General features: G+C 41.0%; 2 protein-coding genes and 1 long non-coding RNA gene across 3 annotated transcripts; all 3 read right to left on the reverse strand.

Moving 5' to 3' along the window:
- Window positions 1-196: 196 nt before the first annotated feature.
- On the reverse strand, window positions 197-4,743 carry LOC310933229 (alpha-protein kinase 2-like). The gene is made up of 6 exons (XM_083896664.1): window positions 4,101-4,743; window positions 3,149-3,335; window positions 1,260-2,787; window positions 997-1,144; window positions 402-529; window positions 197-293 (listed from the first exon to the last, which is right to left on the reverse strand). Exons 3-6 carry the CDS (start codon window positions 1,630-1,632, stop codon window positions 232-234), a joined length of 711 nt encoding a protein of 236 aa, XP_083752790.1. The 5' UTR covers window positions 1,633-2,787; window positions 3,149-3,335; window positions 4,101-4,743; the 3' UTR covers window positions 197-231.
- A 2,915-nt stretch (window positions 4,744-7,658) lies between these two features.
- LOC310938095 (O-acyltransferase like protein-like) lies at window positions 7,659-10,891 on the reverse strand. The gene is made up of 9 exons (XM_083902522.1): window positions 10,806-10,891; window positions 10,608-10,709; window positions 10,275-10,437; window positions 10,081-10,160; window positions 9,851-9,961; window positions 9,511-9,646; window positions 9,201-9,387; window positions 8,663-8,805; window positions 7,659-8,574 (listed from the first exon to the last, which is right to left on the reverse strand). The coding sequence occupies exons 1-9, from the start codon at window positions 10,877-10,879 to the stop codon at window positions 8,473-8,475; spliced, it is 1,098 nt and encodes a 365-aa protein (XP_083758648.1). The 5' UTR covers window positions 10,880-10,891; the 3' UTR covers window positions 7,659-8,472.
- Window positions 10,892-11,005: 114 nt separating this feature from the next.
- LOC310928389 lies at window positions 11,006-12,848 on the reverse strand. The gene is made up of 4 exons (XR_014592855.1): window positions 12,245-12,848; window positions 12,055-12,133; window positions 11,829-11,964; window positions 11,006-11,624 (listed from the first exon to the last, which is right to left on the reverse strand). It is a non-coding gene; the product is annotated as an uncharacterized lncRNA (long non-coding RNA).
- Between the last annotated feature and the right edge of the window lie 1,269 nt (window positions 12,849-14,117).

A 14,117-nucleotide genomic window follows, 5' to 3' on the forward strand; every position in this document is an offset into this window, starting at 1 on the left:
GGAAATAGACAATATTTCATTATGGTGTGAGACTGCAGACACTAGGTAGTGTTTTGGAAAACGAAGTTACACACTGGAGCTTGAAATATTAAAACTGCAGTACATTTAAATATAACTTTCAAACCATTGTAAGATGAGTTCACACAATACTGTTCCACAAATAATGTTACCTTGTTTCATTGTTCATCAGAACAAATAGAGGCAAACTAATTTGATTCTCCACATCTTATTCTAAGATTGCAACTCACATGGGATTGTGTTTGGAGATGGAGGAATGACGATCTCACTGAGCACTGTGAAAAGATACAGGTTAGTTATGTGATACCTTAAACTGAGTTGATCACACAGTTTCTAAATCCTTTTTTTATAGTCAGCAATTGCTATTTTTTTTTTTTTTTTACCTTCATATGTTAGCAGGTAGTCCAGGGTGACTGATCCGTGTAAGCTGCTGAGGCAACACTGATACTTGCCAAAGTCTTTGTGAGAAGGGTTGGAAATGGTGAGTGACACCCTGCTCTCATCCCCTGTACTTCATAAAAAGACAGTGTCACAAAATGAATAATGCACCAACATGTGTGTCTTTTCAATTTCATTTAATTATTTACATCATGATATACAATTATTTATATAAATGTGCAAGCCAAAATTTGGTACATACTATTTTCATCGCTTCTGGCCAGAGGAAATGTTGTACAAATGTACTAATGAACATTTAGGGGGTCAATGAAGGAGGGGGGTACAGGGTATTCGGATACCAGAAGACCTTACCTTTTTCCTTCTGCTTCAAAACACAAAACACCTGCTGTGGCTGGTTTGTCTGAGCTGGCTGTTGTCTGAGGTACATCCAGTATGAAAGGCTTGTCCTAAGGCTATTGTTATATATGCAATAATGGTAAATGGTCTGTATTTATACAGTGCTTTTCTAGTCTTGATGACCACTCAAAGCTGCTTTACACTACAGTTTTGCCATTCACCCATTTGTGCAAAAGTCAATACCTTCTCTTGATGTCAGCGAGGACAGTGCCCTCTCTGCTCCAAGTTACAGTGTAGTCAGAGAAGACAGCAGCAAACTGACACCACAGGCACAGACTCTGGGGGTCTCCGTTCACCGGCACTGCCTGGATGAGCTGCACCACCTTAGGGTCTGCAGACATTATCATGTGCTTTTCTCATGTGCTGAAGTATTTGTGCGTTCATACTATAGTGTTGACTATGTTGATAGCATGCAGAAGATAACTTGCTCAATGCATGCGCCTTACCTTCCTTCGGTGGTATTTTCTGCTTGACTACTTCACTGTATGCCTTTTTCCGAGTTGCCTCATCCACCTTGGACTCCTCTGTCTTCCCCTTGATTTGAACATCTGGCTTTGGTAGTTTAGACTCCAAAACGTTAAGAATCTTCCCAAACTTCCCAAACTTGTCCTCTGAAATTCGTCGTCTTTTAATAATGTCATCTTTAAGAGGACTGGTAAAGTTTTTTGGCTGTTGGTCTTTATGATCAGTGTGATGCACAGGTTTTTCTGCCTGGGGAGCTTTAGCTTCTAGTTGCCTGTTTTCCCCCCCGGCCACATCTAACGGACTTCTGTCTTTTTGAGTTTTCTCAGCTTTAGAACCCAGTTTAACCTCAAACATATCAATTCTTCCTTTTGCAGTCTTTGGTTTTGCTCCATTCTCTTCATCAACTAGTAGCGCCCCTACGTTCTTTTGGGCTGTTGCATCCTGCACATGTTTTTTTTCTTTTTGCCATGAGTTTTGCTTGGAGCTTTCTCTGCTGGCTTACTGGTCTCAGCCCCAAATATAGCTGGAGGGTCTTCACATTCAGCTGGTACGTTCTCAATGACACACTTTTCACCAGTAATAGGAAGAACTTCTTGCTGTTTGCAGGTCTGCTTACCTGAAACATTACATACATTCTCCTGTTTCTTGGAGGCCTGTGCATTATGATGATGACCTGCTGATTTGTCCTTCTTGGAGCGTGTCTTGTTGTCCAAGGTGTGCTTGTGACTTTTGTGAGGCATCTTTTTTTCGGCTATTGTCTGCTTTGGTTGAGGCTCCTCAGATGGAACAGCTGTGACAGGCTTTGCAGGCCTGGAGACAAATGGGTCATTTATGTCTAATGTGATGATTGCAATACGGCTTTTCTCCAAGATGATGGAATGATCAGCAGCAGCAACAGCCAAGTTTGAGATTCCTCTACTGAGAGCATTAATCTCCTCAATTATTGTTTTTCTCTCAGTCAGGAGACACTTTCTGCTCGTATTTCGCAGTAGAGTCTATTGTATTTTCTTTGTTTTGAATCGGCTCCTTGTAACCTTCCGAGGGTGGTTTATCATTAATTCCACCCGAGGTTGGCCAGAGAAGGCAGGGTCGTATGTGATCACAAGTTGGGCCTCTGTTGTCATTGAGAGACCTTTTAGCAAAAATTTGATCGCTTTCCAAACTGCTGCCTTTCTGACATCCAAGAGACGAGCTGGTACTGAGTGGAGCTATGGGCATAATAAACTTGGGACTCCCCCACTGTGGCTCCACCTGGCAAGTTCCATCAAGGTCTTTTAAAGTGTCAGGCAACTCGTGCTTGTGGACATCAACACGCAAGCCAGGTTGTGTGTCTACACCTTGCACGTGTAAGTTTGTCAGAGTGTGCGTGCTAAGGAAACCAGGGTCTGCTGAGGGTACGGTTGTTCCACCATCAACCCTGTTTGATCCACAGCTCCTTTTAGCCTTCTGCTTGTCCACTGAAGCTGGACTGTGTTCATTTGTCACTTCACACAGTCCATCTGCGGAGGTCTGATAATGAAAGAGACAGTTAATTACAGCTTTCAGAGACAATTCACGAACAAGAACTTTGAATGATTGGACATCGGCCTGTTCGAGTTTCAGACTGTAAATGATCTAATAATTCCATACTTACAATACTAATATAATCTAGTGTTGTGTCGGTCATGAGTGATTCGTTCGAATGCACTGAACGATTCGGTGAATGAATCTTTCGAACAAATCATTTTAATGAACCGATTCTAGTGATTCAGTACACTCAAATGAACTGCCGATCTCATCACTAATATAATCAACACGAAAACACAACAATTTAAAAGAAATTGCAGTTACAATCCCATGCACTTTTTTAATCTGTCTGGTCAACACATACCTTTCTATACAGCCACGAATCAGATGCCTAAAAAACACCATGCCTCTGTGTCCAATCCCACAGTCCATATGTCCTGCATGCAAATGGCCCTTACAGTGCCACTGTAATAGACATGATCTCCTGCTTTATTGCGTGCACCAACGCCTATCAAAAGTCATCTCTCTTGGCCTGTGGACCTGTCAGGATCCTGGTGTGGGGTTTTTAAAGGAGATGCAGTGGGGATGGGTGTGTTAAAGGGGGGTGTACAAAAAAAAGAGAGAGAGAGGGGTCATGTTTCAGTCCTCAGCTGTGCTGTCCTCTCACCCCACCACCCATGACATGCCACAGATGCATGCTATTATCATTGAACTCTCAGCTATAATTAGAAGCCATTTCTGTCCATCTGAAGTTCTCCTCTCATGCACCCCTGTTTTCTCCAGCTCACACAGCTGTCAGACTTTTGAGATGGGAGCCAAAGGACTTATCCAGTGATACAGAATCAAGCCTGAGTGGAAGTCCTTGGGTGCAAACTGAGTGGCTCCAATCCAATGCGAGGCGACAATACTCGTGAGTGTCACGTTGTGACTGACATCCCTGTATGTCAATGTACGATGTATTCCATGGACCTTCTGTCTGGCTGTAGGCATCACAACATTGGCAAGGGGAGGAGGAGGAATGTCTCATAACATCCTGGCTGTGTTTTCAAAGAGCTTGGCTCATTCATCTGTTGGTCAGCATCACTGATAAAGGGTGAATCTTCCCACTGCTCTTGTCCACACAAGCATGTAAGACAATGTGTTGTATGTTTTGGAGTGTGTGTGGCGAGGCACATGCAAATGTTAAAATGTTTTTTTTTTTAAAGTTTAAAAAAACATTCCCAAGATTAGTTATGAAATATCCTGCTATTTCAATGTTTTTCCTCACCAAACAGATCACAAGCATCTGCCAAAAGAGTTCATGCAGATGATCTTACCTCTCCTATCACGAGCCATACAGGTGCGTTTTGTTCCTCCAAATCTGAATCCTCTGTTATATTTAGTATGACTGGCTCTTCTTTACTCATGAAAATGTCTGTGTCCAAGTCAACATATCCATCAAAGTGGGGGAGATCTAAGTCAGTACTGTATCCTCCAGGAGATCCCACGGTAGCACTAGATGAACCCAAGGGTGACAGTGGGTGAATGGAATATGTCAAGGATCCAGACTGGCTGTTTTGGATTTCTTCTGCCTTCTTTTCTCCTTCTTGTAGGTGGTCACACAAAGCCTCTGTGCTGTGGGAGCTCACTGTGTCTTGAAGCTCAGGTCCTGTAGCTCTGAGGAGTGAAGAGAAACTGTCCTGTTCAGCGAGGATGGAGCTCTCAGTGACATTTTGTGCTTCTGGAGGCTGATCCAGAATGCCCATGGCTGACTGTGATTGTGACCACTTGGCTGTTTTCTGATTTCGTCCTTCTATAGATGTCTGCTTCTCTGTATCAGTGATAACCTCTGCTAGTGCCTGTGTCAATGCATCAATCTCAGTGCCAAGCTCTGCAAAAGCAGGTGTGATGTCTTCTGATGGAGCCACAATGATTGCGGTCCAGTCTGACAATGCACTTTTCCAGCTGTCCACTGATGGCCGCCTCTCAACCAGTGGCCCACAGCCTCTAGTGTATTCACAGGGCCAGCCAATCCCCTCACAACCTTCAGCTTTGCAACTTGACTCTTGTGTCTCTCCACAAAGGAAAGATAAGTCACTGGTTACTGAGAGTTCTCCTTGCGTCACAGAATGGCTCCTCCTGTCCAAAACATCCACATCTACTGTATCTTCACCTGCCAGATACTGACATGCATCCAGCCAAAGCTCCTCAGGGCTGTCACATGGTCGTACTTGGGGGGAGACAGCTCTGACCTCTGCTTTCCCTCCTCTCTCACCATTTACTGACATCAAGCGCTCACCACAGGCATTTGCAACAGGTGGTCCCAGCCCTGCGCGTTGTCTCAAGTCTGACTCATAGACCGTTGCTTGTTCCTCAGGAAAGTTGTGATGACTCTTTGTCAGGACGTCTGCTGAGTCACTCATCAGGACATTGTGTGAATCACTCTCATGACGTGTCTGTGTTGCTTCTATTTGTGACAATGACTGGAAATCTGGACGTTGAATCTCACGGGGGGCTACATCGAAGTCCTGTGTTTCACTTTCGAAGATGTAAAGGCTCGACACAGGTGCTATAGCTGTGTCACTCTCTGAACTATCTGGGTGAGGTGATGGTGGACGTTCCATTAAATCTGCAGAAATAGATGACTCAGCCCCAAGTGAAGTATTGTCTTGATTGAGAGGAAAGGACAGGGGGGACTTTTGTTTAATGTAAAACTCTGATAAAGTGTCAGCTGGTAGCAAGATAAGGTCATGAGGCTGATGAGGTAAAAGAGGCAATGCAGATTCTGTTGTGCCAGAGCAGGAATAAACACTAAGATTATTATCCGTTGACACAGATTCTGAGCTAAGTGACAAATAATATGACGCACTATGACTGGATGGTGAATGCCTTAAGCAGTCCAAGTTGGTGCTTTTCTCACAAGAGAGACATGTGGAACCATTTATTATAGTGGATTTATCAATGGGGTCTGAGAAAGCTGGCACAGTCCCTGCATCTGCACTGAGAGGAGATGGTATGGTTTCTGCAGGACTGTGTTACACTGTGTGCACGAGTGTCTAGATTCTCTGTCTGACTCTCTGTGAGAGGTGCTGGTGACTGTTTTTGGTCATCTGTGCAAAAGAATGACTGGTCCATTGGGACTTCTTGTTGAAACTGCTCAAGCCAATAGTCAACAGGGTTGCTAAAGATTGTGACTCAGTGTATCTTGCTTCTCAGGTTCCATCACATTTGCTTAGGTGCAGCTGCATCCTGGTGTTTTTTCAGGTTAGTACCTGCAAAATAAAAACACAGTTATATGTTGTATATACGTGTGTGTGTGTGACTAATAAACTGTAAACATTGCCAAATAATCAAATAACCTCAATTCAGAATAAGCAACCTAAGTATTTTAAAGCCTTAAATTAGACCCACTATGCCCCTAGCTCTTACTTAGGTGAGGTTATTATCTTATCTGCGGGGGACGCCCATGTAAATGTCAATATTTACTGAAAAGCCTCCTGTTGTTACTTTACTTAACTGATAAAAGAAAGTCTGGTGTGTTTGATCATCCAAGTAACAGACTCCAGACTAACAGACTTTGGGGTCACTTAAAACTGTCCTTTATTTTATACTATATATAAGACTATAACATTAAATTAATCAGAAATATACTGTATACATTGTTAATGTGGTAAATGGCTATTCTAGCTGCAAACGTCTGGTTTTTAATGGAATATGTACATAGGTGTATAGAGGCCCATTTCCAGCAACCATCTCTCCAGTGTTCTAATGGTACATTGTGTTTGCTAATCGCGTTAGAAGGCTATTGGATGATTAGAAAACCCTTGAAAACCCTTGTGCAGTTATGTTAGCACAGCTGAAATTTTGAAATTATTTCTATATTTTCTATTCATTTTGCAACTCTTTTGATGACTAAAAGTGTGAATTTTAATGGAAAACACAAACAAATAGTATAGGTGACCCTGCATAGGTAACTTTTGAACAGTAGTTTATGCATTTTTTACATTGTCAATACACCGGTGCCTTCTTTCAGCTTTTACATTAACATGTAAACAAATCTGTAACTCGGCCTGAACAATCATTTTTTGTTTATACAATTAGTGATTTTTTATTTTATTTTTTCAAATCAGACTGTCTCAGCTGAAAAAAGGGACATAAGACACTCTTTATTGTAAGTAATGGAAAAAATCTGCCTAAATCCTCTCAGTTCTAAGGTTTACTATCAGCCAAACATTTAGGAAACAACAGTGAAGATGTTTGTATGTGTGTTCTACACACCTGCAAATGCTAATGTGGCTGTTATTGTTATTGTTGTTATTTGTCTTGTCCTCGTCGGACAACATGACATACAGTACTGTACGTACCGATGCCTGAGGTGATGAAGAGTGAGGTTCTAAAACATGCACCCTGATTTGGAAGATTGCAGGAGGGGAGCTGGTGGCACAGACACCGGAAAAATACCAGTTCACGCCGGAGATGTTTACAATAGAGCACAGAGCTTTGGTCGTTTGAAGAATATTATTAACACAAATATTAACACAATTTTCAAAAAATCAAAATGGAGTCATTACCAAAAAGGTTTTTGAACGTACTTGTATATCAGTCATATCATTTAGACGTTGCAAGCTGGATTCAAACCAGTCTCCTCAGTGTTGTTGATTAGTGAATTCAACCTTCATTTGTTCTGACGCTAAAAACAAAACAAAACAATAAAAGCTGTCAGCATCTGTATGTCCCACAGCAAGTACGTGTAATCTGATTTCATCTGGAAATCAGATTACACGTACTTGTAAACTTGTAAATATCTCTTCAAGGTAATAAGATAAATAATAAATTAAAACAGTCTCACAAAGATACTAACCTAACTCAGTCAACTTTGCAGAAGAACTCTCACCTCGCACAGCTTTTTTATGTTTTTCAGTATCCATGTGAGCTTTGAGATCTCCAGAACCTTTATTAGAAACTGAAACATATGTGCCAGCTTTGCACACAGTGCACTCCCACCGGTCCCGACCGGGACGGTACGTGGGAAAGTTTTTTTGTAGTTCATCTGTGAAGCTGCACTTACGCTTCGGCATTTTGTGTGCAATGCTGCTCCGCTGTCTGCTCTGTTGCCGCTGTCTGTTCTGTTTCCTGTGCATGTGCACGTCGCGGAGCCGCCCACAAAGCAGCCTCTCGGGAATTACGTCACACAACAAAAGAGGTACCGTTGTATTTGTATGCAAAGCGCCGGTCAATTTAAGTACACGCTTGATGGTTCGATGAAAAACAGCGAACCCCGGACATTTTCATGAATTTATAAAACCCCCCCGGATGCCCCGGACAGGACGTAAAAAGTGGACATGTCCGGGCAAAAGAGGACGTTTGGTCACCCTAATACAATACAACCCAGTGTTCTTTAGGGCTTCATAAACAAGGTAATGGCGCAGATACACACCCAAAAAACAGTGTTAATTGGAACTTCCGGTCTATGGAGGAAGAAATGTGACAGAACCGGACTCAAAGATATCCATCCATCTGCCTCGACCGGTTGGGGTGTAAGGAAATATGGGGTAGAGGGAGATGAGGTAGAGACAGAAATAGGAAGGCAATTTATACAGTGTTGTGTAAGTTATTGAAACCCCATACTGCTGATATTGCTGGTCTGTTTAAACAAATAGACTGATATAATTAAATGCTGCCAATATTTTTTTCTGATGTCCACAGTATCTATTTAAAGTTGTATTTTAGGAAGTAGGGCTTCTCAACCAGCACAGTCAGCGCGTAGCCAATCAACAGTGACGGCAGTAAGCGGCCAAAGTACAGGACCATCTACCAAGAGAGGATGGAGAAATTCATTAAAACACCACAGATGAACACACGAAATCACTTGATGTCATTGACTGTTTAAAGCACTTACGAAGTTAAAGACTGTGAAGTGAAATTGGGTTTCTTGCACTCCATTATGCACCATTATTAAAATAGGATGGAACAGATAGGCAGCAAAACTAACGTTGGAAATTGGAATCCAGAAACCCAGTGACAAGATGCTCTTGATTAAACCTGCAGCATAAAAATATGACAAAACAAAATTATATTAAACACAGACTTCTGAAATTGAGGATTTTTACCTCCAACACGAGTCACATAACTCTTCAGAAACGTGCATTCGTCCAATGTATTTGTTCTCATTTGTACCATTAAATTACATTACTAAATTTGTATAGCTGAATACATTTTATTCAGTTATACAAATGTAGTAATGTAATGTTAAACAGCAAGTTGAGCTCAAAATTAAAATGCTACTTTGGTGTTTTATTCAATTGCATTTTGTGCATATGATATTTTATTATTTTTGACCTAGAAAGACCTCATTGGGATTGAAAATGTCTTACAATAGGGCCAAGACAGGCAGCAGCAGTGTGCTGTGTAGACTCTGGAACATTTCTGTAATTTACCTCCATATCCCTCCTCACAGGCAACAATGATCCAGATGACAGCCAAAGCCCAGGCTGTTCTGTGCAGTCCCTGATACAGGGCATGCGGCACAGATGGGTAGTCTGGGGTCTCCTTGAGGACAAAGGCCAAACCAAACACCACTGCCATGATGAAAAAACTGCATAACCAACCAAGTGCTGCCTGCCACTGCCAGCAAAAGCAACAGTGAGTACATAAACATCATGTGTTCAATGTCTGGTTCAGATGTATGTTGAAAGACTTAGATGTACTGTATGATGTGATTCTTAGAAAGTCTGAAATCATTCTTACCTTTTTCTTTATGAGCTGATCTTTTTTTGTCACAAAGTGTATTCCAGTCAGGATCCCAAGTAAATATGGGCCATATCTTGTATAAGGTTTATCATAGTACTGCTTCGAATATAGAAACATCATTTGTGGTTTGCTCCTGCGAAAACATTTCATTGTATTTTAATATGCAGTGACAACATATCTATCTATCTATCTATCTATCTATCTATCTATCTATCTATCTATCTATCTATCTATCTATCTATCTATCTATCTATCTATCTATCTATCTATCTATCTATCTATCTATCTCTTCCCAAAATGTCTGTAATTGCACCAGACCACAATCCTTGAATCTTACGGTGGAGGTAGTGAATAGACCGGCAGGTGCATTAGTGCTGTGAAAATAGCAGCAGCAGCAGTGGTGAGTAGCAACAAACCTCCTACCACAGCTGCAAACACACCTTTGTTCCTGATAAACACAAAGAAGATGTGTGAGATTAAATGTGTACATTTGCCAGTGTGTGTAACTCTTTTATGATGGCACATTTAAATTAATTTTTGGAGCAATATGAAAGACATTGAACTTACAGTTTGTAAAGACAGAGCAATACAGGAGTGGTGGCATAAAACTGGAAGTCTAGACCCAAGTACCATGACCAAGATAAACACTGGAGAGAGAATTGGAAATCATACTTAGGTCGAATACAATAGGTCAATACATGTAGATATAGACTATGTCAAAAATATAGCCAGAACAACTATATCGTAGTAGTGAAACTTACCTTCTCATGAAAATTTATAAGATTGTTGAGCAACAGAACATTGGCCCACCAATTTCTCTTACAACTATTTACTTCTGCCCCAAATGTCGAGTAGGGTCCCATATTGACCGAAGAGTACACACCGACAAATAGACACAGACAGAACATATGTAGTGGCTGAACCCTGTTTGAAGTAAAGACAAAGAGAAAGTTTAGAATTTGCGCTGATAATGTGACTAGAACATCACATTTAGTTCCATTCAGATCTGGTATTAGCATCCATCCTGAGTGAAGTACAGATCTGTGTGTCTGTCAGGTACTGTAGATATTTTTGAAGTAATGAACATAAAACACCTCATAATCCTGTTGTAGAAGTAGCTGCCCACCAGAGAGACACTCAGTTTGCCCTCTGCCCTGTTGATGGAGCCTAACAGAGACTTGGCACTAAGCATACCGCTGAACACAAAAGTGAAAAGTTGCAAGTTAGATAACCATTAAAACAATAACAATAATAATCATCAATATTATTATGATACATGGTTTTACGCTCACCCAAGCACTAAGAAGGTGTCTACAGCCAGAAAACATGGTCCACTCGTGATAATATGAAAAGGGCTGCTTATCATATATTCATACCATTCTTTAGCATTATCTGCAACACATATAACCACCTTAAATGAATAAAGAAGTAATGGAAATGACGTGCAGTCTAAATAAGCATTCATTAGTAAACCTTGACATACCCAAGATACTCATAGCAGTATATAGGCTATTGTGGCCACATATGATCCATAACAGGGAGAGAGCACGGATTCCATTCAGGGAGGAGTATCCTCCTCTTGATGAGACTGTGCTGAAGACACCACGGCAGGTATTCTGTAGAGAAAATGCCTGCAGCCACCGCTCCAGACAGCGTCGTGAAAAACAGACGGGTGTGTGTTTATCTATAAAGACACAATTCAAAAGAGCAAGCTCTTAGTGTAACGTGTTCCACTAAAAAAAGGTGTCACTACTGCAATAGAGAATTGTTGTACAATTGCCTTCATATCTGGTTTCAAAATGTAGCAACTGGTCTGTGCTTGTATTTAGAGTTAATTTTTGTACAATATCATGAATTCAAACCATTTTGCAGAGCAATCACTTGCACCAAACTTATAATAAATACTGTACGTACTAAACTCCTCTGAAGTATTTTGGTTCATTTCACTGCTGCAGGAGTCATTGGACTTCAAACCCCCATAAGGGTTTAGTCCAGTGTTTGTACAGCTTGCCTCTGGAGATGGACTGACATCCTTGTTCTTTTGCCACCTTATCAAAGCAGTGAACATGGTAGCTACTAGAGGAATTGCAACCATTAAGCAACACACAAACCTGCAAAAGAAGAGGTATAAGTACATCAGGAATGTATGTTTGGTGATTATCCAAGTGATCACATGTATGAATTTGTGAGTAAAAGTGAAGTTTTGCAATTATATATATTGTGTTCTCTTCTCTTAAGGAGAGGAACCTGCTTTTCAACATGCAGTTCAGTGCACAGTTTCAAAACAGTGGGTTAAAAAAATGTTATATACTGACAGACAGGCCACATATCCATGATACGATGCATCTGGAGCAATGTTGTTGGGCAAACATCGTATCCTGATCATCTCCTGAATGGACTGATTGACCAGTATTGGTGAAATATGCAATGTCTGACTATCCTGAAGTCTCTCTGTTAAGAAATTTGACCCAAGTCATATTTAAGACAAATCGTATATAGGACAGAATGTATTGAGAACAATGGAAATATAAAATCACCAACCATGCAGCAGAAGAAAATGTACGTCCTCTTCACTGCAGGAGTCAGGGACACAAACACCCACAACATACTGGACAGTTCCCTTTTGATAGTAAAAACATCTTTATCAAAATCAAGTTTTCTCACCTTTTATTTAGATGCCAAGACTACATTATATTTTCTATTATTGGGTTGTTATTATTATTATGTTTACCTGCAAAAGAAATGCCTGGCAGTACTGTCCAGAGAAAGTAGGGCCATGGGCCGATTGACACTGCTCCAGCAAACCAGTTTGGTTCTTGGCCCCTTCTGTAACATTGCCACCCATCTTTCCAGATGCATTCTGCACTGATAGATATGAATACCAAATTGTCATGTTAGCAAAAAGGTACATTAATTGCTCATTTTCCAGCAAATAGACATGAAGATGGTGTCATCAAGTACCTTCACTTGAACAGTAATACTTCCCCTGTTGCTACAACTGGCAACTATTCAGTGTTTGACAAAAGGAAAATAAAAATCCAATAAACCAAAAGACCAATTAGCAGTGTTGTAATTGTACTTGTGTGCAAAATTCACATATCTGTACTTAACTTTGCTACTTTGTAGCACATTTTACTCCACTACATTTCCCTTAACTATCTTTGTTACTAGCAGAGGAAGAAGAGTTGGTAATGGTCTGTATTCATAAAGTGCTTTTCTAGTCTTGATGAGCTACATTACACTACATTTTCGCCATTCACATGCTTCAACATGAGGTTAAGTGTCTTGGTCAAGGACACATAGACTAGCAGTGTCTTTTTCAGGTTATCTGAAGTATGTTCTTCTGCAAGGAGTTTGCATGTTCTCCCCGTGTGTGCGTGGGTTTTCTCCGGGTTCTCCGGCTTCCTCCCACAGTCCAAAAACATGCGATATGGGGATTAGGTGAATTGGTCACTCTAAATTGACCGTAGGTGTGAGTGTGTGAGTGAATGGTTGTTTGTCTCTATATGTGGCCCTGCGATGGACTGGCGAACTGTCCAGGGTGTACCCCGCCTATCGCCCAATGTCTGCTGAGATAGGCACAGCACCCCCCGTGACCCTCTGGTGGAGGAAAAAGCGGTAGATAATGGATGGATGGATGGATGTTCTTCATCATAACAAAGAAAAATAAGCCTTCTCATAAAGCAGCACTACTTACTGAACACAGCATATTCCTTGGGTGTCTCCTGGTTGATTTCCCGGAGAAAAATGTTGGTGTCCTCCTCACATCTTTGAGACACATTCAAGGCCTGTGTATTCTCCAGCCCCAAACTAGTCCCTGCTAACAGAAAGAACCAAACCAAACCCAGCTCCATTTCAGGACTGACTGCAAAGATGAGAAGGGGTAGATTCATGTGATATAGGAACCAGGAGACAAAAGGGGGAGGTCAAGTGAAAGGCTACTTTGGCAGTAGTAAACCCTTAAAACAAATATTGACATTGATTGTTTGTATTGAAGATGCTGGAGATGCTTTTGATCTACCTCAGTTGATATTCTAACCACATATGTGTGAAGCCATGGCAAGACCGGTCACAAGTCTACCGAGGGACTTAGGGACATCTTGAGTTATTTACATTCTGAAGGTGTGATTTCTAAGCTTTCCAACAATGTCCAACACATTCAAATCAGATATTATTTGAAGAAGGTTTGGTCATTTAAATGTGGGCACTCCTCACACTGCTTTAGGGAGAATTTTACCCTCAAATATTTACACCTTCTGAGAGCAAAGAGACAGAATCATCACATTTACATAGAACAACCCCCTCCTGGTCTAAGCTGTCAGTAAAACCACACCCTGCTCTTTAAGAGCGCAGATGCTGTTGTGAGCTACACTGCTACACAGAACAATACATATACAATAGATGACAAACTGGACATAATATCCTCTTAAGATTTGAAATGAACCTTAAAAAAATATAGGAGGGGGGGCTTATTCTGTTATAATTTCTTGTCCTTACAGTGGTATGCACAAGTTTGGGCACCCCTGTACATTTTCATGATTTTCCTTTATAAATCATTGGTTGTTTGAAAAAGAGTTAAAAATGTCAGTTAACTTTATCATATA

The sequence above is a fragment of the Microchirus variegatus genome, assembly GCF_963457635.1.
Source record: "Microchirus variegatus genome assembly, chromosome: 1".
Taxonomy (NCBI): domain Eukaryota; kingdom Metazoa; phylum Chordata; class Actinopteri; order Pleuronectiformes; family Soleidae; genus Microchirus; species Microchirus variegatus.

Coding starts and splice junctions, on each gene's coding strand:
- LOC310933229 (XM_083896664.1), bottom strand. CDS start 1,632: ATGTTTGAGGTTAAACTGGGTTCTAAAGCTGAGAAAACTCAAAAAGAC. Junction 1,145..1,259: donor GAAAATACCACCGAAGGAAG/GTAAGGCGCATG, acceptor TAATGTCTGCAG/ACCCTAAGGTGGTGCAGCTC. Junction 530..996: donor CTCGCTGACATCAAGAGAAG/GTATTGACTTTT, acceptor CTTTTTATGAAG/TACAGGGGATGAGAGCAGGG.
- LOC310938095 (XM_083902522.1), bottom strand. CDS start 10,879: ATGATAAGCAGCCCTTTTCATATTATCACGAGTGGACCATGTTTTCTG. Junction 10,438..10,607: donor TTCTACAACAGGATTATGAG/GTGTTTTATGTT, acceptor TACTTCAAACAG/GGTTCAGCCACTACATATGT. Junction 10,161..10,274: donor TTATAAATTTTCATGAGAAG/GTAAGTTTCACT, acceptor TTCTCTCTCCAG/TGTTTATCTTGGTCATGGTA.